The 25,077-nt window shown below is 39.9% G+C and overlaps 1 protein-coding gene across 5 annotated transcripts in view; it reads left to right on the forward strand.

Annotated features, from left to right (window-relative positions):
* Window positions 1–15,344, forward strand: part of smad10a (SMAD family member 10a) — an 84,369-nt gene extending 69,025 nt beyond the window's left edge. For all 5 annotated transcript variants that reach the window (XM_062056700.1, XM_062056697.1, XM_062056699.1 and 2 more), the window contains one exon: window positions 8,349–15,344. In XM_062056700.1, coding sequence (XP_061912684.1) covers window positions 8,349–8,560 — 212 coding nt within the window. In that variant the 3' untranslated portion in view covers window positions 8,561–15,344. The remainder of the gene's footprint in view (window positions 1–8,348) is intronic.
* Window positions 15,345–25,077: the final 9,733 nt, after the last annotated feature.

Genomic DNA, 25,077 nt, shown 5'->3' on the forward strand with positions numbered 1-25,077 from the left:
ATTCTAGAGATGCTAACTCCATAGTTAGAAGGTCATTTTTCCTAACCCCTTTTTTCTAAGTATCTACTCTGTTCCAATTGTACCAATGTAGGCCCTGGAGGGGTCTGCAAAGGTTAAACTTCTCCACAGTCCCCACCCCCTTTTCCCTAGGTTGATCTGGCCAACTAGTAGGTACATCACAAGCAAAGACAAATCAACAAACCGATAATTCTTTATACAAAAGTTGGGGAGTTGCACAACAGATTGATATATAGGCTAGGAGCTACTGCAGTAAAACAGGACCCATATAATTGCTGATTATTAAAAACTCTCCCAATTGAAAATTGTAAATGCTGTTATCGTACTTTATAGCAGCTCTTAAGAGCATGAGAAGAGGAATTGAAAGTCAATGTTCAAGAAGTATGTCACCGTGATGTCGCGTCTCAACAGAGAAAAGGGGGAAGTGCACATCAGTGTGAAGTTGCACTTCTCTTTGTCGTAACCAATCTTAAGAAGATGCAGGGGCCTCCTCCATGAGAAGGGTTAGGATCTCATACTCGGCCTTCCATAACAATGAATGTTGGCATCTTTGATCAGGACGTATCAGCAACGTCACATTCCCTGCAGCCATCAGGAGATACAATCACAGGTAGTTGAATACCTGCCCAAGCCAACTACCGAAGTTGCTGAAGCCTTCCCAGATGATTTCCAGGGCATTTTATCGATCGCAACTGACAATCTAAACAGTACAGTTAAATACTTTGAGAATACAATTATCTGAATGAATGAGAACATCCATAGACATCTTCACAGATGATCCCTGCCGTCTCTTCAACCACGGCGTTGCTGGTGATAGTCAGCAATGCCTCCATGTTTTCATACCATGTAGCATGCTCTCTTGAGGTGAATGGCAGGTGTAGTTGCTTTACATGCTGCACAGGCTCTGCCTAAGGCCCTGTCTACATGAACACAGATACTTTAAGAATGCATACTTTTTTATGTGTTTTGGCATCTTGTCTACACGCAAACGTATACTTTTGTCCTTAGAAACGCACACTTTTGAAAACGCCAGCCAGGGTGAAGAGCTCAAAACTCTGTCTTCAGGGTGTGCATGTAGACGGCTTAAATGGAGAGTCATGGCTTGTCCTCATCTGCTAATGTCACAGTTGTGTGCTGTCATTTCCATAGCGCAATAGTAAACAACACTGCTGGCTTTAAGCTCATGAAGAGGTTGCATTGTATTTTTAAAGGAGCCATATGGAATAATCTGGACAGAAATGGTACTGCAATCACTGTCAAAAGTCTATAGTCCCCTCCCCCTCTCCCTGACTGAGGTTGCCAGATACACAGCCAAATCCAGCTCGATCGACTAGGCTACTCTAAGGAACTTCAAACTTCCACTGCCTCTTACTGGGGGTTGAGGTGCTGGGACCATAATAGTTGAGTAGACAAGCGTTTTGTCAATAACAATCTCCAACCAACACATTTTACACAGAAATTAGGCTATTTTCAGGAAGAAGTATGTCACGCCTGTGTACAATATCACAACAAATGGCAATCATAGGGTTATTGTCAGTACTATCAGAACTAAAGAACACAAAAACAAACTACAACCAACGCGAGCAATGGTTACACTGGTGAAAATAAGTAGAGCATGCTTAGCAGCCTAATGTACGCCCAATACTAAAGAGGAGACATTTTACCAAGGTATGCCTATTGGCTACCGTTTCAAACGTTTCAGATTGCCATATAACTTGGTACATACAGTCCACAATATGAAAACACGAATGAGGAATTATTTATATATTATATATTATATTATTAATATCATGTGATTTGGCTGTCTCCATACGTTTCACATTGCTTTGATGACAGCCGTGCTAATGTTGGAACCCATTTCCTCAGTGTATAACCACTGACACTACCCATATCCACATAGGTTTTATTTGTCGAAAATATATTTTGCCCTGTCAGTTCGATGACACATCAACATACAGGCTAACGGGCATATATTTCCCCCGTAAGCCTATATGTCGATGTGTCATTGACCGGGCTAGCATGCTAAGCATTCGTTGCATGAACGTACTAGCTTGGTAAGACAAGATCATAAACCGTATTGGACAATATAGTTTACATACGAAATGTTAATTTCCATTTATTACAAGTAATAAGAAAACGTTAATGCCTTACTTACCTATCAAGGAGGAAATTAACAAGTTTGGCATCAGATGAAAAAATCTTCTCCGCCTTCAATCATCTCCATCTTTCAAAGGCATCCCCGATACAAATCCTCCTTTTGTTCCTGGCTTTGTCATGAATAAGTTGAGAATCGTAACGAGGCCTTTTAGATTTCCTTAGGTCTGACATGTTTAGTAACTTTACCAATGGCAGTAGCTAGACGACAATGGCGGTGCGTAACTGGCAACCTGGATGTGACACACTCACAGACTTTCTAATTGGTCAAACGGTGGAGGGCGGGACATTGAAATTAAAACAATAACAAGATTTCGGGGCTGTAAATCTAATCTTGAAATGAGCATATCCCGGCTGAACTACTGTTATTAGTTATAGAGGTATTCGAAAGGAACATGATTCATTTATGCCTTTTGACATATCAGGGCCATTTAATGATGACTTCACATGAAATTATCACATATGGCTCCTTTAAATGTAAATTTACTGCTTCTGTGACCAAAGGTGGGTAGTAGTTACATTTACTCCGCTACATCTACTTGAGTAACTTTTGGGATAAATTGTATTTCTAAGAGTAGTTTTAATGCAACATACTTTTACTTTTACTTGAGTATATTTATAGAGAAAAAAACGCTACTTTTACTCCGCTTCATTTATCTACATTCAGCTCGCTACTCGCTACTGATTTTTATCGATCTGTTAATGCACGCTTTGTTTGTTTTGGTTTGTCAGACAGACCTTCAAAGTAGGATCTATCGCATGCCTGCGTTTCACCAATCAAATACAGTCACTGGTGACGTTTGACTCCGTTTCACCAATCAAATGCAGTCACTGGTGACGTTTGACTCCGTTTCACCAATCAAACAGAGCCAGGCGGTCATGTCATGTGACCGCCGCTGAAACTTTACAACAACAAGCTTAAGCTTACATGAACTCAACGTCAAATTTGAGGAAGCACATCGCGGTAAGTAACGTTAGTAGATATTTTGGCTGTCACCGTAGGCTGATGTTAGCTTCCCTGTTATGAATCACTGTCAAATGTACATCGTGTGGGGACATTTATTAACGCACTGCAGCCTCATGACACGCACAGTCGCACACACACTCACGCATGTATACAAACACCAATCAGAAGTGCACAGTGTGTTCTCAGGTGCAGCCCACACCTATCAGTTTATGGTTTGTGTAAAGGCTAACTTGTTATTTTCCTTTGTAATCTCTGCCTACTGAGCCTATGGTGCTGTTAAGTTATTGTGGCTCAATTTGCCTTAATTTTTTTATGTTAATGTATTATTAATTAATATATATTATTGTTTTAGTTGCTTAAGAGATATTCCTGGCTCTGAATTTGCTCATTGCTATTTTTATGTTTTTGTGCATTATTTGTTGCCGTCATAATTAAACAAACAGGTTACTCATCAGTTACTCAGTACTTGAGTAGTTTTTTCACAACATACTTTTTACTTTTACTCAAGTAAATATTTGGGTGACTACTCCTTACTTGAGTAATAAATCTCTTACTTGAGTAATAAATCTCTAAAGTAACTGTACTCTTACTTGAGTACAATTTCTGGCTACTCTACCCACCTCTGACTGTGACTCTACATTGATTTAGAGACGTATCAAAATGGGCTTTGAAAGACACTGATGCTGCTACACTCCATTTGTTATGTCACACTCCCGCTGCGCCAAAAACAGTCAGCTGTTTTGGATAAGATCCTAGTCGGACCTCTGGCTGATAGGACCACTTTGACAGAAATACTATTTGCTTTGTTTAATAAGAAAGGTGCAGCATTATCTCAAGTTGTAACCCTTTATTTAACAACAAATCATGAAGTTATTTACTTGAGAGTGTGGTTTCATTAGTGCAGCAGGATTAAAGGGTGCGGCGTGCACGCATTGAAACACACCCATGCGCCTAAAAGAAAACCCAACATGTACCCTGGGCTCCTTGCTAGGGTGCACTGATGTTAAAGATTATGTACACGTGTGTTGTAATTCTACGAGAGTTGGTTTTATTTCCTACAGCAGCGCACACGTGCTTTGGGCACTTAAAAAAACATTCAAGATGTTTTCTCGGCTTCCTGTTATTTTGAACTGATTTTAAAGATAACATAAACTTCACTGCACATGTATAATATATCACCTAACCGATGATTAAATGTGTTATAATTCCACAAGTGTTGGGTTTCACAGCAGTGAAAGCACAGTGTATGCACGCTTTAGGCCAGACCTGGGCATTCTGCGGCCCGCGGACCACATCCGGCCCATTGTGCGTCCCTATCCGGCCCGTGTGAGGCTAATCATAAATTACAAAATAAATTTAAAAAAGTATCTATGACGAGTGTGCAATACAACTGTGCTGCTTTTATTTTGAAAAGTGTTAATTATGGGTGTATGTCCGTGTGTAACCTGTGAGTGAGGGTGCACAGCGACAAGTGATGCCCGGTTACCCCCGAGACACTAAAAAGAGAAAAGTTGATGACAAATGGCGTGTTTTCAACAAGACATGGACTGCCAAGTATTTCTTTACAGAAATTAAAGGTAAAGCCGTGTGCTTAATTTGTGGTACACAGGTTGCTGTGTTTAAAGAATATAATTTGAATCGCCACTACACGACGAAGCACGAGGAAAAATACCGGAATCTGTCTGATGAAGAGCGCGCAAGGGAGGCTGATGCATTGATGGTAAAACTGCAAACCTAACAAGGACTTTTTGCCAAATTTCACACCCCCAGAGATGCAGCTGTCAGGACAAGTTTCGTCATTTCTCACAAAATCGCCAGAAAAAGTAAGGCGTTTTCTGACGGAGAGTTTATTAAGGAGTGCTTATTGGACTCTGTTGCGCTGATATCCCCGGAGAAGAGGGGCGCATTTGAGAATGTGTCACTCTCCCGACGCACTGTAACGAGGCGGGTTGAGACCATCGCTGGAAACTTGGAGCTTCAGCTGAAGAACAGAACGGCCGACTTTGACTGTTTTTTGCTGGCTTTGGATGAGAGCTGCGATGTATGTGACACCGCCCAGCTGCTCATCTTCTTACGTGGGATAACTGCAGACTTTCAAATCACGGAGTAGCTGGCAGCCATGCAGTCAATTAAAGAGACAACCACAGGTAATGACTTGTTCACATAGGTAAATGCGTGTTTGGACATGTTAGGACTGAAATGGGACAAGCTGGCAGGTGTGACAACAGATGGTTGTCCAAATCTGACGGGGAAAAATGTTGGACTTTTAAAGAGGATGCAGGATAAAGTGACAGAAATTGACATTTTTGCATTGTATTATACATCAGGAAGTGTTGTGTAAGACAGTGTTAAAAATAAAACCATAAAAAGCAATCTGCTTTTGTATAAAGTTAAGTTAGGTTAAATTAAATTATTATTATTATTATTATTATTATTATTATTTATCTTACGGTATATCAAAAATAATTTGAGCAAAATTTACTTGAAATATTGTCGGTGTGGCCCTCCAGCAGTGCTCAGGATGCTCATGCGTCCCCCGGTAAAAATTAATTGCCCACCTCTGCTTTAGGCACTTAAAACATTCACAATATGTATAAATGTGGGCTGATTTTAAAGATAATGTACATGTTGTTCGTTTAGTATATCACAATTGACATGATCATATTAACAAAGGCGTGACGCCACCAAGTCAGCTGTAGCGGCTTTTCCGGGCTTTCTGATGGGACAAAATGTGCATGACAGCGGGTGTATGCGACTGCGTGTCGACAGAGACTGTTTTGAAACTTCACTCGTGTGGATGGAGATAGTTTTAACCTGGGACATGCGTTTTTTAAAGTATCTGTGTTTGTGCGGACATTGCCAAAATGTGTGGTCCTCTGCCCCGTAGATCTGCAGTTTGGCATAAAAAAGGGATGATCTCTGCACCTAATCATCTTTTAGACCACACCATGTCCTGCTCTCATCACAGTAGTTGTACTATCTCCATGCCAACAGGATACCGTTCACTGTCTGGTTGTCAAGCAGCCCCCTGCAGTCATATCCACACTAGCTCCAGGTGACATCTCTGACTTGCCACGAGGAACATTGTGGTGAGTAACCGTTGTAGGGGTACTGTAATCAGTGTCCTTCAGATTGTCAAAGACACGCTGCATCACGCACTCGTCCTTGAAGTCGCTTGAGCCACTGCAGCCACCTCATCAACATAGGCGAAAATTGGTGTGTGATGTGATCCATCAAGGCTGTCTTTGTTGCGAGCATAGCACACCTACAACCAAGGTGTCATTCTGCCAATGCTTTTATGATGGGCTCATAGCTGGAGGTGGCCCCGAGGAGGAAACCCCAATACTTGATGGATAGCGAGATGACGTTGTAGTTCTGACCAGAGTACTGTTTTCTTAACACCACATTATTTTCTTGGACACATTGGCGGGTCAGCTCACAACATTTTCACTGCTTCACTGCCAAGAGCTGCTCATCGATAAGCTGCAAGGTCATGTTGTTTGGTGCCTTTGTCACCAAGTGCGACGACCCGGCAGGAAGGACCAGCTCGATGGATCGTCCCATTCTCGTTGGTTGTTAATGATGCAGGGAGTTCAGCGCACGGGAGTGGCACCTTGATGTTGTTAGGATTTGGGCACTGGACAGCTGAAGCTGGTTCCAGGTCCTGTCCCTCTGCCGTTGGTGAGGTTCTCATCACGGACGTGGTCGTCAAGCTGGGTGTGATTTCTGAGCAGGGTAAAACGCTGTGTGCCCCCAGAATCAAACGCTGTCGTCAGGTCTATGATCCTCTCAGATACTTTGACTTGCTTTTCATGTTGGACCAATGCTACCAATGCTGGTTTGACCGTCCAGCATCTCTGGTTGAGCCGCCTAGTGTTGCCTTAGTGGGTTAGGGTCCATGGCTGACTCCCCACAAGGCACAGGATTGCAGCGGCCTTTAGCAGTCTTGCCAAGGCGAGAGCACTCGCATGGCTCCTGTTGTTGTTCACTGCCCGTCTGTGGGGTCTGACCCGACCCATGAGTGAAGACTTCCTGCAGTGGCTGAGTTCAAAGTCGGACCACCCCCATCTATGTCTCGTCTCTTTGGCATTTCAATGCAGATTGGCGGGAACCATAGACCTCCACAGCTCTGTAGGTTGATCGCTGCGACCCATAGGACAATAGATTTAATAGGGCCTCTTATATCAGCTGTGGAGGTTGATGGCTGTTGACTCTAAACATCTTCAGCTGCTTGTTTAAGAGGGTGCAATGTTCACGATCCACTGCAAAACCATCTGCCTTTGACACGGAACTGCATAAGCTCAATAATAAATAGAGGGGCAGCGTCCACCACACCTACCCTGGTTCTGACTTTCAAAACAGGCTCAAGCAAGGGGCCCTGGAAGATAGGGGTGTCAAAAAAAAAGAAGAAGATTTTCAAATAAATCGTGATTCTTCTTTGTAACGATTCTTAATTGATTCAAAATAATAAAAATATTAGGGGGGGAATATATATTGTATGTATATGTATATATATGTTTTTTTTTTTTATTTGTCCTGTCCAGTTACTCAGGGAAATCATATTGTTGATGTAGATGCCTATATATGCTGTTCAGATTTACTATAGAAAAGAGAAGTGTTGGATACTTCTCTTGTTACCTTATTTGTATTTGACATTATTAAAAAAGGGACAAGCGGTAGAAAATGGATGGATGGATGGAAATGTTTGGGTAGAATTTTAATAAACAAAAGTAGTTTTCTTTTAAGTAATATAGAAATCTATCAAAGCTATTTATCTATTTTATGGAGGAATGTAGTTAATCATAGAAACTGACACCCAATGTTATTAAAAAGTATGGATTTTGAATCGAGAATCGATTCTGAATCAAATCGTTAACCCTAAGAATTAAATCGAGTCGTGCGGTGCCCAAAGATTCACAGCCCTACTGGCAGATGTAGCAGTAGTCGGCCTCCTGAAGTGATGTTTATGTATATTTCTCCCTTGCGTGGGACTTGGGTATAGGAAGTGAACCACAGGCCTTCATCGCACCACAATTCAGGGATACGTGACCACGCTAAGAAATATAATAAGCGTTTATAATATTAGATGTTTTGAGCTATTGCAATGTTTTTTGTTGATAGCAACGTACTGCAACTTAATCAATTTTACATTTCCACATGCTCGTGTTCGCGCGTCTTCAGTCACGCCTGTAAATTCCCTCTCTGACAGGTCTGTCTGCAGCGGCGGGGATCGGCGTGGATGACCTCCGGCGACTATGTATCTTGCGCTTGAGCTTCGTCAAGGGTTGGGGTCCTGATTACCCGAGGCAGAGCATCAAACACACCCCCTGCTGGGTGGAGGTCCACCTGCACCGTGCTTTGCAGCTTCTTGATGAGGTGTTGCATACTATGCCATTAGCAGATCCAGGGCCTGCTAACTGACTGCTGAATGCTGAAATTCGGATCTGGATTCTTTGAATGTGCGCGCACACACACACACACACACACACACACACACACACACACACACACACACACTTTTGATAGTTTTGCTCTCTATTAAATATCCTCCCTAATTGAATATCCAGTGAAAAGACCCAAGACAAAGTAAAATGACCAACACGCGATGCTTGTAACAATCAATTTAGCCTGCGCTATCTCACACACACATTCTTATGAGCAATAAGTAAGTAGTCAAAAGATCAATCAATCAATCAATGTTTATTTATATAGCCCTAAATCACAAGTGTCTCAAAGGGCTATATGTCTCAAAGATATATTCACGATTGTCTATCAACGTTAGCATTACGTTGAGTCATGTCCCAACAAACCAAAAAGTTTCATCTGTACAAAAGTTATATTCTACCATTTCTTTTTTTACTAGACATATTGTTTGAATAATTTCATAAATACAATTTTTTTAGAAGGTTACTGTATTTAACCCATAAGAACCCACAGTCATTTGTGCTAAAAAATGACACAAAGCCAAGTGGATTTAAATACTTATTGATAATTCATATCACAAATTGTACATATTTTTTATTGGCTAACAACATTCTGAAAATATAATTTCTTATATTTTTGTTAATAGTATTATTAAAATGATCAATACAAATGTTATTCAAGAGATATTTATAAAATTTAATTCAACAAGAAAAGAAAAAACTTTTTTTTTTTAAAGGTAATGTAACGCAACAAACAAATTTAAAAAGCTAACACTAATTACATGAACAATTGTGACGCTTTGGTGACACAACGTTGACAACCTATCCAACCATCCATTTTCTACCGCTTGTCCCTCTCAGGGCGGTGGGGGGGCTGGAGTCTATCCCAGCTGCACTCGGAATGCAGGGTACACCCTGGACAAGTAGGAGCATATCAAATAAACATGAAAAACATCACAATAGCCTCAAATCCTTCCATTTTTCATGAAGCGACACTCGGTGGAAGTTTTTTGGACACGCCCTCCTGAATTCAAACTAACTAAATATGTGCTAGTAGAGGTGTTCCAAGCCGATATCAATATGGCGAAAAATAAGTTTGGGGTCATATCTAGACTGTCCAATATAATCTCCAATACGTGCAGTCGTGCAGCACGTCTACTTAGAACCAGTTAACATATAAATGTCCTCCAATAAGCACTTTAGTCAAGTCATTAGCAAAGGGTAAACATGATAGGCTGTAGGGTACTAAGAGGTAGCGGCTACACAACAGCTAAGCACACAACCTACACATAAGGAATAAGTGTCGAACAATACTGCAGTGTAAAACAAAATTTTTCATTACATGCAAGTGTCAAATAACAATAGTTGCATATTACTTACAGATAAAAAGTCTCCTAGGCTGAAGTGTATTAGAAAGTATCCAGTAACAAACGTGTCTGCATCATTCAACTTACTGTGTCATTAGCTTTACTTAATAAATGATTGTGGCCACTAGGTGTTCGCTCAAAAACAATTACCAGTTAAATTCTCAGGGCATTCAATCGATCGCAGCTGAACAGTCCAGTTTGTCTTACAAGACGTTTCGCCTCTTTATCGAGCAGGCTTTACCAGTTCATCAACTTGGTGCCAAGATCCAAAAAGTGTTGACCTTTGCCACCAACAAGACTCTACAGTTGATCTTATCACAGTGAAGGAATAACTATGAGGAAAAATAACCAGCAGGACAGAATCCCAAAGGGAACGAATTAGGTTTTGAAGTGGCGGCAGCTCTCCAATGCCAATCAGCATCAGTATCGGCCAATACTCAAGGCTCCAATATTGGGTGTCGTATCGGAAGTGGAAAAGTTGTATCGGGACACGCCTGATTAGTAGTACAAAAATACTTTTGAACATATGTTCATTAAAAATGTGTGACATGTATTAAGCGTCTAATTGGTATTTTGCTATTGTTGCAAATACATCACCTAGCAGTTTTAAGGCTAAAAGACTGACAGTGTATATATCTTGTTTTCTATTAATTCATTGAAGAATTACAGTAAAAATAGTTGAATTGTAATATTTTAATTAGAACACCTTATTAAATAATTGTTATTGTTAAAATGACTGTGGGTTCTTATGGATTAAATGTGCTACACACAACCAACACAATCATATTTACTATAACATCCAACATGAAATAACAGATATTTATGTATTTTCGAGAAGACTTTTCTCCCATACATCTGCGCTATTGTGACAGATAGAAATACGTGTTTCCCTGTTGCATTTTTACTGTAATTGGGTGATAAGAAAAGGAAATACGTTCGGTTCTAAGGAGTACAAATCACAACTGTGTACATCGACACAAGGCAGTGTGTTATTTTTCTGTAAGTGTAGTGTGGACACAAGTGGTGTGTAAATGTGGATCACTTCTGTGCTCGTACCGTGCTTGTCTGTCGACTCAAACTTTATCCTGTTAGCTTTCGTAGTACTCTCAGCTGAAGTACATATATAAATATATATACGGTATATCTATTTTTTTGATAACAAAAAAATGAAAAGCCAAAAACATGTAGCTTTAAAATGTTGTGGGCCTTTGTTATGAACAGTGCTACCCTGTAACCAAATGTTTGGTGTCTATCACCAAAAGCTAGAATACCTCATAACTACACAACATACACTTTTCATCAGGAGGCAAAATTCAGCATGGCTCAAGAAAGCAAAGAGAAAGTTTCACCAAAAAAGTCCAACACAGTTTGTATGGTTGTTGTATTTGACAATACCGGAGGTTTTTTGGCAGTGTAGGTCTATCACAGACTTCTGGCGATGTTTAGCAACCACCAACTGAGTGCCTTTCTCATCTCAACACTTCTTTCGAGCTCGATACGACTCTGGTATGTTTCCTCCATAGAGAACAATAGAAGTGTTTGACATCATTGTTTGGACTTCCTACCGTGTCTTATAGTGTTTTCTACTAATGGGTGTCCTAATCCGATATTAGTATCGGTCCGATACCAGCATCATCGGCCTGAATTTCAAACCTCCGGTATTAGAACACCGATTCAAGCAGTCTGTTCTGCTCCGGCGAACAAATCTTTTTGCTAGCTTAGCAGAGCGATAACAGGTTGTCTCCCTTTAAGAGTTTTTACTTTAAGACACTGTGAAACTAAACATACAGAAATTAAGTACATCAATATATTGTAGTTTCCAGGCTATGGAGTGCAACAGTATTTAAGCCGCACCTACCAAATTTAAGAAGAAAAAATATTTTTTATATATTAGCCGCACCAGACCAAAGGCCACAAATATATACCGGTACGAAATATTTTGTAAATGTTTATTTACATACTTCCACAACTCCATGGTGACATGTTGGTGGATTTACAAAACTGAAACAATACAAAAATAATGCCATTGTAAGTTAATAAAGCTAACACAGACATTTGTAAACATGCACGATTGATTATATTTCGATAGCACGTACAAATTGACATCATACATCACACACAAGTTTAGTAAGTATGAATTGTTTAGCTGTATCGTAAAACTTGCAAACGTTGCTTAGAGTGATGAGTAAATAATTATTTCCAGCGGAAACACTTTAGACAAATAGACCAAACAAGATATACTTCCAGTTTAAGGCACAAGACAGGAAGTACATATTCAAACCGCAGCACCCGCAATGAGAAAACATATCGAAAAGATGGCGTCATAGCACAAAAAATCCCTACATTTTTAATGTCTCTGTCAATGTTGAAAACTATTTGTAGAATACAAAACATTATGACTGTTAGCAAAGAAAAATCCATAAATTAGCCACACTGTTTTATAAGCCACAGGGCTCAAAGGGTTGGAGAAAAGTAGCGGATCATAGTCCGAAGAAATACGGTAACTTACATGCCATACAAAATAACTTCTCTGTGACATTCCAAAAGAAAATAAATGATTTAAAACAAATGCGCTAGCTCAATGCCATATACATGCTACTAATTAGCATTGGCAGTTTGGCATTTGGCAATCAGAACTACAACTAAGATGCATGTTACAATCAAACAGCTGGTGTGTATTAAGTACAATACTTACAATATAAACACTTTGTACTACTCAACAAAATATAAGACTATGCCAATGGCAAAGACTACTTCCTGACTACAGCAACACACCTAGGACAAATTGAAATTAAATCATACTTGCAAATGAGACTCAGAAGTGTAAGAAAACGAGATATAACAATTAAATAGTGTCCAATCCATTCAAGATTTCCCTTAAGCAATTCTACATATCACTTAATCAAGCCATTCCTAACAATCTACACAACAAAATAAGTAGAACGCAAGTAATGCTAATATTGTATCGGATCGACATCTGCCAATACATATATCGGTATTGTATCGCAAGTGGAAAAAGTTGTGTCGGGACACTCCTACTTTCTACTATGAAAGTGTATGAAATGTTACTGTGAAGGAGCGTAAGCCCGTCCAACTACACCACCAACACACGTCGTATATATATATATAGCTTACAAAGCAGGAAATTTACAAGCCCCATTTTTCTTCTGAATTGGTTTTAAAATAACATTTTGCTCTGGTTTTCAAATACCGTCTTCGTTATTGTACGGCCAAACATTGCACGTAACAAACTAGTCCGTTAACGCCGTAACACTTTGTGGAATTTAGTGTTCAAAAAAAATATCCCACGTGTTGGTGACTCAAGCTCTGTACTTTTTTATTGAGTACGACTGCAAAATAATCCACCATCGGGCCCAAAAAAGTTGCGAGTGTCAGCACTTTGGTAAAGAAGGTGAGACACACTATTTAGGCAAAGTACCTTCAATACAGGTAAAAGTAATGTTAAATGTTCATTTATTGTCATATGTATTTTACATTATTTTCTCCATGCACAACTATAATTATTCTTCATAAGATATGTTTTGTGTTCATATTATTGGGGGTCTGGCAGGTATTAATTAGATTGACACTATTTATTATGGGAAAAATCCCTTCAGTGTTAATAAGATTCAGTTTTGGAATGTATTACTAATGAAAACTGAGGTAGCACTGTACTTAATAACATTTTCATGAAGTTATTTTTACAAAAGGCAGAGTCTCAATGAAAAATGAGCTGTTTTGCCCGGGTTGCACTTTGGACAGCGCTGATGTGGCGTATTTAGTTAAAAGGTGGCGCAGCCTGCAAGAGAAAGTGATGAAATACGTTTTTTCGTGACCACAGCAGACGTCTGCTACGGAAAACAAAATATTTGACAAGCAGAGCCAACACGTTCAGAAGCAAAGTTACGCCCTCCTTCAACACGAGCAGAACAAAACCATTTGGAATAAACAACTTGACATATTTATCACCGTATAACATCCACATATTTTCAAGGCTGCTTGATTAATCACGAAAATAATATGAACAGGTCAAATAATTGTAATAATAAACATATTTTCTCTTACTGCACATTTCCACTCGGACGGAGGAAACTCACCAGAGTTGTGAACTAAAGCTAACATCTTGGAGGTTCGGGCTGGGGCACACTTTTGACTTCCCTTTATTTTCACCTTAAAAACTGTTCTCCACAAGTATAACCCCACAAATGTGAGACTCTACTGTAAGAAGGGGACTCATATGGCCCCATTCGTCGCGGTTTACTGGACACATGAAACGTGACAAATTGGGGGGGGGGTGCACTATCCACGTTAGCCGCCAGACGGCAGTAGAGTGTTGACTATCTTAAAATGTGTTTGGTGGCATTTCAGACTTTGACCCCAGCAACAGATGCAACGTAGAGTGGGGCTTTCAATCATTTTCAGCAGACTGCCTCGCAAAATGACAAACACGCGACATCCACCCAGGAATGGGGCCATAAGAATCCCTTCCCTACTGCGCATTTTGCCATAACTGAGCTTAAGAGCACCCGAAAAACTCAAATCAGAGGAGGAAAAATTTGGTTTGTTATTGTGAACGTCGCTAACATGTTAAAATAAAAATTGTAGTTCACCGTCACATGACAACTTATTATGTACACAACAAATAATGTGTCTCATATGTCTTTTCGCACTTCTTCAGCAACCAAATGGCCTGTAATGCTGTGATTGGTTAAAGTGCAGGCAGTGTTCTATTAGTAAATGTGACGACACAAAGCAAAATCATGGCAATCATGTCTAGTTTTATGGACCGATTATCCCCATTCTGCAGTTTGAAGTCTGCAAAGCCTAAAAGTCACACGTTGACGTTTGAATATGAAGGCCACAGATCTTAACGTGCCACACGGGCTACATTGTTGCTCGGGCCTAATGCCGAGTGGAGAATTCAGCTCCTTTTCAAAGATCAGCCCACTAACACATATGCATATTTGTGATATGTGCCTTTTTCTTGTGGAGCGTAGACGCAGCAACACTAGTTTGTAAAAAGAGTTTTTGGTTTGTCGTCTTATTGTCGAGAGTCCTGTTGCACAGTGGTTTGGTCTTCACCCACTTCAGGCGCCATCTTGTGGTTCCCTCAGGTATCTGTGTAAGAACTCACCAACTGCTTCATGGACATAGATCTATTTGTATTCCAGTAGTATAATTTATTGCCTTTTGTGACTCTGTGACGCAAACTCATCATTTCTGGGTCACGACCGCGTCGTTTTGTTGTTTCCAGGAATTCTGTATATTTTCACCGTGTATTTGTGGAACACTGTGGATGTGACCTTGCAGTTTGCAACAACTGAGAGCAAGCTTTGACATCATTGTGTAACTAATGCTGTAAAATTGTTGGCAAGGATTTTTATATGTTCGCTCCATAATTAAAGGGAAACAGACCAATGCTCTTGTTCTTCTTCTTTCCTGGTGTGCTCGACATACCCCATTTACCCTCGGATGCACAACCTACCAATACCTACACTCTTCCACCAGTGGGGTCAAAAATTACACCAACTAAAATCATTGCATTTCTGCAATAACTGGCATGTTATTCTTCAAAATCTTTATAACGAAGACTTGTAATATTTTCATATGCCAGGTATTCCTCATAAAACATGTTTGTGACATGAGGCCATTTGCATTTTTATTTAGTTTTTCATTAATTTTAAGGAATTTCAGTTTTTGTATCTACCCACACTTTCACAAATGGGGTCAGAAATGACCCCAAGCAGTTCCTATAGAATTTTCTAAGAATATTTAATTCTTAGCAATTTGGACTGTCCCACTTACACATCTGATGTACTCTCTCATCTGATGCAACTTTGACTGTCAATACTGTCCCACTTACACATCTGATGTACTCTCTCATCTGATGCAACGTTGACTGTCAATACTGTCCCACTTACACATCTGATGTACTCTCTCATCTGATGCAACTTTGACTGTCAATACTGTCCCACTTACACATCTGATGTACTCTTTCATCCGTTGCAACTTTGACTGTTAATACTGTCCCACTTACACATCGGATGTACTCTCTTTCATCTGATGATGCAACTTTGACTGTCAATACTGTCCCACTTACACATCTGATGTACTCTTTCATCCGTTGAAACTTTGATGGTCAATACTGTCCCACTTACACATCTGATGTACTCTCTCATCTGATGCAACTTTGACTGTCAATACTGTCCCACTTACACATCTGATGTACTCTCTCATCTGATGCAACTTTGACTGTCAATACTGTCCCACTTACACATCTGATGTACTCTCTCATCTGATGCAACTTTGACTGTCAATACTGTCCCACTTACACATCTGATGTACTCTCTCATCTGATGCAACTTTGACTGTCAATACTGTCCCACTTACACATCTGATGTACTCTCTCATCTGATGCAACTTTGACTGTCAATACTGTCCCACTTACACATCTGATGTACTCTCTTTCATCTGATGCAACTTTGACTGTCAATACTGTCCCACTTACACATCTGATGAACTCTCTTTCGTCTGATGATGCAACTTTGACTGTCAATACTGTCCCACTTACACATCTGATGTACTCTTTTTCATCTGATGATGCAACTTTGACTGTCAATACGGTCCCACTTACACATCTGATGAACTCTCTTTCGTTTGATGATGCAACTTTGACTGTCAATACTGTCCCACTTACACATCTGCTGAACTCTCTTTCGTCTGATGAAACTTTGACTATCAATTCTGTCCCACTTACACATCTGATGTACTCTCTCATCTGATGCAACTTTGACTGTCAATACTGTCCCACTTACACATCTGATGTACTCTTTCATCTGATGCAACTTTGACTGTCAATACTGTCCCACTTACAAATCTGATGTACTCTTTCATCTGATGCAACTTTGACTGTCAATACTGTCCCACTTACCAATCTGATGTACTCTTTCATCTGATGCAACTTTGACTGTCAATACTGTCCCACTTACCAATCTGATGTACTCTTTCATCTGATGCAACTTTGACTGTCAATACTGTCCCACTTACACATCTGATGTACTCTCTTTCGTCTGATGAAACTTTGACTATCAATTCTGTCCCACTTACACATCTGATGTCAGCAGTCTCACCACCTAGGAAGGGGAAATATCTGATCTACTAAAGACTGTAGGAACGTTTTACATTGTTATGGCTCACTCTATAAGTGTAAAAACCATGGCAGGTGCATTATACATAACTCCTAAGTTTTGTGTTGTATCTTTCAATATTTGTGTGAGTCAAACGTGTAGCAAACACAACTAATCACCTGACTCTCCTGCCAGGATGGCCACCAAACACAACGAGTCACGTTCGTCTCCTGCCAAGATGGCCGCCATACACAATTAGTCACCTGACTCCTGCCAAGATGGCCACCAAACACAACTAGTCACGTTCTTCTCCTGCCAGTTTGATGGCCAGGTGCATCAGATGTGAGAGATGACATCATATCCTGATGTCCCCCTGGTCTTAGCCCCTATGGGTTTATTGTTTTGCTTTATTTTCAACAGCAATATACACAGGACTGGACTTGAACCTAATTTTTTTTGACAAACAATTCAATAATTCCCACAATCATCACTATTAACGATACAGCTCGCATTCACACAACACTGTAAATATCAATAACCTTAAACAACTACCGAAACATCATTCCCCATTAGTTACAGTCACAAATACACCTATCACTATTAACATGGCACTTTTAAATATTTCTTCTCTGGTCAGTAAGTCTTTTATTACTAATGATTTGATTTTAGACCACAAACTAGACTCCTTGCCTTTAAAGGCCTACTGAAATGAATTTTTAAAATTTAAACGGGAATAGCAGATCCATTCTATGTGTCATACTTGATCATTTCGCGATATTGCCATATTTTTGCTGAAAGGATTTAGTAGAGAAAATCGACAATAAAGTTCGCAACTTTTGCTCGCTGATAAAAAAAGCCTTGCCTGTACCGGAAGTAGCGTGACGTCACAGGAGTTAGTATTCCTCACAATTCCCCGTTGTTTACAATGGAGCGAAAGATTCGGAGCGACAAAGCGACGATTACCCCATTAATTTGAGCGAGGATGAAAGATTCGTAGATGAGGAACGTTATAGTGAAGGACTAGAGAGGCAGTGATGGACGTATCTTTTTTCGCTCTGACCGTAACTTAGGTACAAGCTGGCTCATTGGATTCCACACTCTCCTTTTTCTATTGTGGATCACGGATTTGTATTTTAAACCACCTCGGATACTATATCCTCTTGAAAATGAGAGTCGAGCACGCGAAATGGACATTTAAAGTGACTTTTATCTCCACGACAATACATCGGTGACACACTTAGCTACTGAGCTAACGTGATAGCATCGTTCTCAAATGAAGATAGAAACAAAATAAATAAACCCCTGACTGGAAGGATAGACAGAAGATCAACAATACTATTAAACCATGTACATGTAACTACACGGTTAAAAATTCTCAGCCTGGTAAGGCTTAACAATGCTGTTGCTAACGACGCTAAGAGTAATTTAGCAACTTAGCAACCGGACCTCACAGAACTATGATAAAAACATTAGCGCTCTACCTACGCCAGCCAGCCCTCATCTTCCCATCAACAGCCGTGCTCACCTGCGTTCCAGCGATCGACGGCGCGACGAAGGACTTCATCCGTGGGTTTGGCGGCAAGCATCGGCTAGGCGTAGTAAGTAGTCCTTGTGTTGCTGTAAGTACACCGATCGATCCCACCTACAAGGTTCTTCTTTGCAGCCTCCATTGTTCATTAAACAAATTGCAAAAGATTCACCAACACAGATGTCCAGAATACTGTGGAATTTTGTCGAAGAAAACAAGAGGTTTTTGTATCGGGTCGATGGGGTACAACCACTTCCGTGGATTTTGTGACGTCACGCGCATAAATCATATTCCATAGGAGTTTTTCAACCGGAAGTGTGGCGGAAATTTTAAAATTGCACTTTATAAGTTAACCCGGCCGTATTGGCATGTGTTTCAATGTTAAGATTTCATCATTGATATACAAACTATCAGACTGCGTGGTCGGTAGTAGTGGATTTCAGTAGGCCTTTAACTGAGGTATGACTGAGGTATGACCCAACATTTCACGTAGGACACACACTGGATTTGGTCATTACTTATTAGTGTGTCCTCTGTTGTCAACTTGGTTGTGTCTGACCACTACAGTGTGTTTTTTAATATTACAGTGCGAACTGTGATGACGCACTAGCTAAATTCGGAAGTGGCTGCAAATTTTATTAGAGTTTTTAATAACTGTCCTGCAATAGATTTACCTGCACTCTGTGATTTTATTGTTGACAATTTTGATCAAAACATCACATCCAACCTTGACGCTGTTGCTCCTCTAAAATCAAAAAGGTCATTTTAAAACCAAAATAAATAAATAAATTGCAGGATAGCAGAGAGGAAATGGAGGAAGAATAAAGTAATGATTAATAATCAAATATTACGTGAATAGAAAAAAATATCCAACAGGACAGTAAAGACTGCGAGAAACACTTTTTCTCCACAGGTTGATTGGCAACACTAAATGGTCCCTAGTCTGTGAATGTTGTCTGTCTATCTGTGTTGGCCCTGTGATGAGGTGGCGACTTGTCCAGGGTGTACCCCACCTTCCGCCCGAATGCAACTGGGAGAGACTCCACCCCCACACGGCCCCGAGAGGGACAAGCAGTAGAAAATGGATGGATGGACTTACAAACCGTGTTTGGAATGACAAATGAAGAATCCTTTCGAGCAGAACACTTTAGACCAGACCTGGGCATTGTACGGCCCGCGGGCCGCATCCGGCCCTTTGCGCATCCCTGTCCGGCCCGCGTGAGGCCAATCATAAATTACAAAATAAATTTTAAAAAGTATCTATGTCGAGTGTGCAATACAACGGTGCTGCTTTTGTTTTGAAAAGCGTTATTTGTATTACTTCCGTGTGGACGTATGCGCGTGTGCGATCGTGAGTGAATTGAACGGCGCAATTACAAATTACAAAATAAAGTTTAAAAAACATCTATGTCGTGCGCGCAATACAACTGTGCTGCTTTTATTTTGAAATGTGTTATTTATGCCGTATGTCCGGGGGGAACCTGTGAGTGAAGGTGCATAGAGACAAGTGATGAGACGCTAAAAAAAGAAAAGTTGATGAGGATTGGCGTGTTTCCAACAAGACATGGACTGCCAAGTATTTCTTTACATAAATTAATGGTAAAGCCGTGTGCTTAATGTGTGGTACACAGCTTGCTGTGTTTAAATATCATTTTAATCGCCACTACACGAAGAAACACGAGGGAAAATACCGGAATGTGTCTGATGAAGCGCGCGCAAGGGAGGCTGATGCGTTGATGGTAAAACTGCAAACCCAACAAGGACTTTGTGCCATATTTCACACCCCCAGAGATGCAGCCGTCAGGACAAGTTTCGTCATTTCTCACAAAAGCGCCAGAAAAAGTAAGGCGTTTTCTGACGGAGAGTTTATTAAGGAGTGCTTATTGGACTTTGTTGCGCTGATAATGCCCGGAGACTTGGACTGTTTTTCGCTAACTTTGGATGAGAGCTCTGATGCAGTCAATTAAAGAGACAACCACAGGTAATGACTTGTTCACAGAGGTAAATGCGTGTTGGGACAAGCTGGCAGGTGTGACAATCCAATCCACTTTATTTATATAGCACATTTAAACAACAAAATGTTTCTAAAGTGCTGCACAACAATATTACAAACAATATTCAAATATTATCCTTAGCTCCACCAATGACTGAATAAAAAGAAAAAACAATTACATATAAAACCAATATAAAAAACAATATAAAATAAATATGATTAAAAACTATTTTTAACAACAGATGGTTGTCCAAATCTGATGGGGAAAAATGTTGGATAATGCAGGATAAAGTGACCATCAAAAGCAATCTGCTTTTGTATAAAGTTAAGTTAGGTTAAATTAAATTATTATTAATTATTATTATTATTATCATCATTATTATTTATCTTACGGTATATCAAAAATAATATTGAGCAAAATTTAATTGAAATATTGTCGTGTGGCCCTCCAGCAGTGCTCGGGTTGCTTATGCGGCCCCCGGTGAAAATTAATTGCCCACCCCTGCTTTAGACTGTTATATTTCCGGTTCAAGGAACGAAACAGCCAGTACATTTTCAACCCACAGCACCTGCATTGAGTGAACCCGTCCAAAAGACGCCGCCATAGCACAAACAATAACACACGTTTTCAGTGTCTGTGTCAGTGTTCTATGAAAACTGTTAAATACAAAACATTACGGCCGTGAGCGAAACAAAATCTATAAATTAGCCACACCGTTTTAATAGGCGCAGGGTTCAAAGCGTGGGGAAAAGGTAGTGGCTTATACTCCGGGAAATATGGTACATCAACCTCTCAGCACCAAGTTGACGTGATAGTATGGCTGCGTCAGCGCCCACTTCACTAACTCGACGTGGCTTGTTAGTGAATTAGCGGCACACTACAAGGGAATGTAGATATTATTTTTTATTTTTTGGAGGGCGCCTACATTTCACATAGCAAATCTCACCCCTGGATATTGCGATCAATAGTAACCGGTATTCACCATCACTATACTGTACTACGGTGGCCCAGAAATTACACAACAAATGCAAACAACACAAAGACATTGAGCCACAACGGAAGTGACAGCGGACTAAGATTTGCCGACGGACCAAGTAGCTGAGGCGGGGGAAAAAAGGTTTCAATTTTTGGCTATTAAGGGATCTATCATTTTATGGATGTGTAAGTCCATAAAATGGTACTAACGAGAGTCTATCAAGACTGGTATGTCCAGAAACGGGTTTGGTCGAGCCAAAACACTATATGGTTAATAAACAAGGAAATGTTTAATTTTGCATGGAGGTGAAGTGTATTTCTGGTCTTGTCATCCTCAGCAGAGCGGCTGGATCAAAAGAGACGTCGGAGACGCTTTGCTGAACAAAAAGTTGCTTTATTACAAGCGAGCGTCATTACACAGGACTGCAGTACCTGGAGGAGGTCAAAAAAATAATAATTAGGCACTCCTAACTTGGAGAAGCTAAACCATCAGTTTTATATTCCTCCTTCCTGTCTCTGGGTGTGTGTGCTAAGTCAGGAGAGCACATCTGACCATAAAAGGAGATGTTTGTGTGTAAGTGTCTGGAAAACAACTGCTTTTAGTCATAACTTAAATGTTGGCATTGAGCTAGACATGTAGTCTCTTCTCAAGGATAGGTCTATCCCTTTTACATTCCGGAGTCCCAATTAGGGCGTCTTTCCTACGAGAAGTAATCCAACCCACCTGCGAATATCAAACTAAGGGGCCTTATCTTATTGTGTGCTCAAACTGAAATTCCACTGTTTACTTAAACTTGGTGGTTTGCTTTCTTCAAGATGACTATGAACATTCACCATACGCAAAACATAATGAGTTAATTAATTCACTTCAGAGGAAAAAATATCATGAGAAAAAAGATGTCTTGCAATTCAATTAATGATGCGGTACATTTCAGCATAGCCAGCATCATCCTAAAGGTTAAAGGCCGTGCTGTCAAACTTGTTTTCATTGAGGAGCACATGGATGAATTTGCCTATGCATTTGCTTATTTTATATACTTTTTACTTACACTGTAAAAAAAAGATTTGTAGATTATACAGTCAAAAACTGGCAACTCAGACACCGGAATTTGACTGTGGTGAAAAGTATTTTTTGACAACATAATCAATCAATCAATCAATCAATGTTTATTTATATAGCCCTAAATCACAAGTGTCTCAAAGGGCTGTACAAGCCACAACGACATCCTCGGTACAGAGCCCACATACGGGCAAGGAAAACTCACCCCAGTGGGACGTCAATGTGAATGACTATGAGAAACCTTGGAGAGGACCGCATATGTGGGTAATCCCCCCCCCTAGGGCAGTGGTCCCCAACCTTTTTGTAGCTGCGGACCGGTCAACGCTTGGGTGGGGGGGGGTTTTTGTTTTTTTTTTCCATAAAGAAATACAATCATGTGTGCTTACGGACTGTATCCCTGCAGACTGTATTGATCTATATTGATTTATAATGTATATATTGTGTTTTTTCTGTTGATTTAATAAAAAAATTTAAAACATTTTTTTTTAATTTCTTGTGCGGCCCGGTACCAATAGGTCCGCGGTACCGGGCCGCGGCCCGGTGGTTGGGGACCACTGCTCTAGGGGACACAACAGTACCATTGCTTTTTACAAGACAAAAATGGCAGCTTGGTCGCCAGAATTTTTGTGTAAAATCTACGGTGGTGTTTACAACATATTACTGGAAATGGAAAAACACTACCTCTGTTTTTTTATTTTTTATTCCGGCAACAAAGCTGCCAGTTTTTTGCCATAAAAAATGCTGTACCGTTTTTCCATTTACAGTAATTACAGTAACAACAACTGTAGATTTTACGGTAAAAAACAGCTCAGTTGACAGAATTTTACCGTAAAAAAACAGTGGTAGAGTAATTTCAATTTACGTTAATATGCTTTAAAAAACACCTTACATTTTACCGTAAAATTGATTGGAATTTTTACAGTGTACAATTCCATTGATAACCTGCTTCCCAGAAGACACAAGACATTGATACAATGTTGATTACACATACATGTCCTTTAAAACTGACTTTGAAACAATGTTGCAAAATAAATGTATTTGTAAATTGAGACAAAAACCCAAGCTTGATTAAAACGTCGTCAAAAAGCATGTTGTTCCAACGTTATGTTTAAGTTGCTCGACGTCACGACCCAATTCAACACGTTGTCAATGTTTTAATGTCTTGTGCCTGCTAGGTTTGAAATCATCAGTCACGCACATATTTCAGTATTTATTTTTATTTTAACAAAGAAATGTTTGGAAAGTACGATAATATAATATTTGTTGCAATATTGGATAATGTAAAGTTGTATGCAATACAAATAATTTTTTCTGTCAAAACAAAAACAACGAATACATTTAAGGTAATTTATTAACGCACCTCATTTCCAGATGTTCGCGGGCCAGATCTGGCTCTTTGGTCTTGAGTTTGACACCTGTGGTTAAGTTTCTCAAAAGATTGGTACAAAACCAAAACAAACTTTGGTACTTGCATGGCAGCTCCCGCCCTCAGTGTGTGAATGTGTGTGTGAATGGGTGAATGTGGAAATAGTTTCAAAGCACTTTGAGTACCTTGAAGGTAGAAAAGCGCTATACAAGTACAACCCATTTATCATTACTAGATTACAAATATTATATTTGAAAAATTTGGTGGCATTGAGTTTTTATTCAAATGCAATAAAAGTTCGGTCTACACTTCCAATTAAATTATCTCAATTTCACAAACGAACCTTGACCTGGAAGTGCTCTCCTCTGGAACAAAACATTTCATAAAACACTGTGGAGGTCTTGCTCCTCCGGGTTCCTTGGACCACCAATGACGGACATGACAGCCTCGTTCATCTTGCGAACAATGATTTATTTTGCAATAAATGTTCTTTTTCAGTCCTTTCTGTCCTCTCGCTCTCACTCTCCTTCGTGCTCGTTTTCGCCTTTCACCATCGACAACTCTCCCTCTCCTTCCCGACTGCTGCCTTTAACAGAGCGACAGGTGATCAGACAAACACTCTCAGCTGTGTCATCTACGCACCTTTCGCTGATCTCGAAGCCGGTCCTGGCACACCCCGCTTCGCTGCAGGTACGCAGGCCACGCCCCCAAACAAACACCAACACAAAATGTTGTTTAAAAATACATTTTGCACATTTTACAACTCATTACCTCAAACGCTTGTAATTACAATTATTCTGAAATTATTATTAAAAACTCAATTTCAACCAAAATATAGACCTTTACCCACTGATCAACGTTATACATTTATAAGACAATAACTGCAATAATAACTATAATTACTATCGGAGACTGTCAGACTAAAAGATCGAGTCAGTGTTGGTCAGTACAGAAGGAATAAAATTTTAAAGGCATAGACTGGAAAAAGTAACAAATCAAAATAAACAGTGTCCTCAATATAGGTACCATTTAAAATATTGCACAACACACAGTAAGAAGGGGATTCATATGGCCCCATTCGTCGTGGTTTACCTGACA

The sequence above is a fragment of the Entelurus aequoreus genome, linkage group LG08 (assembly GCF_033978785.1).
Source record: "Entelurus aequoreus isolate RoL-2023_Sb linkage group LG08, RoL_Eaeq_v1.1, whole genome shotgun sequence".
NCBI classification, from domain to species: domain Eukaryota; kingdom Metazoa; phylum Chordata; class Actinopteri; order Syngnathiformes; family Syngnathidae; genus Entelurus; species Entelurus aequoreus.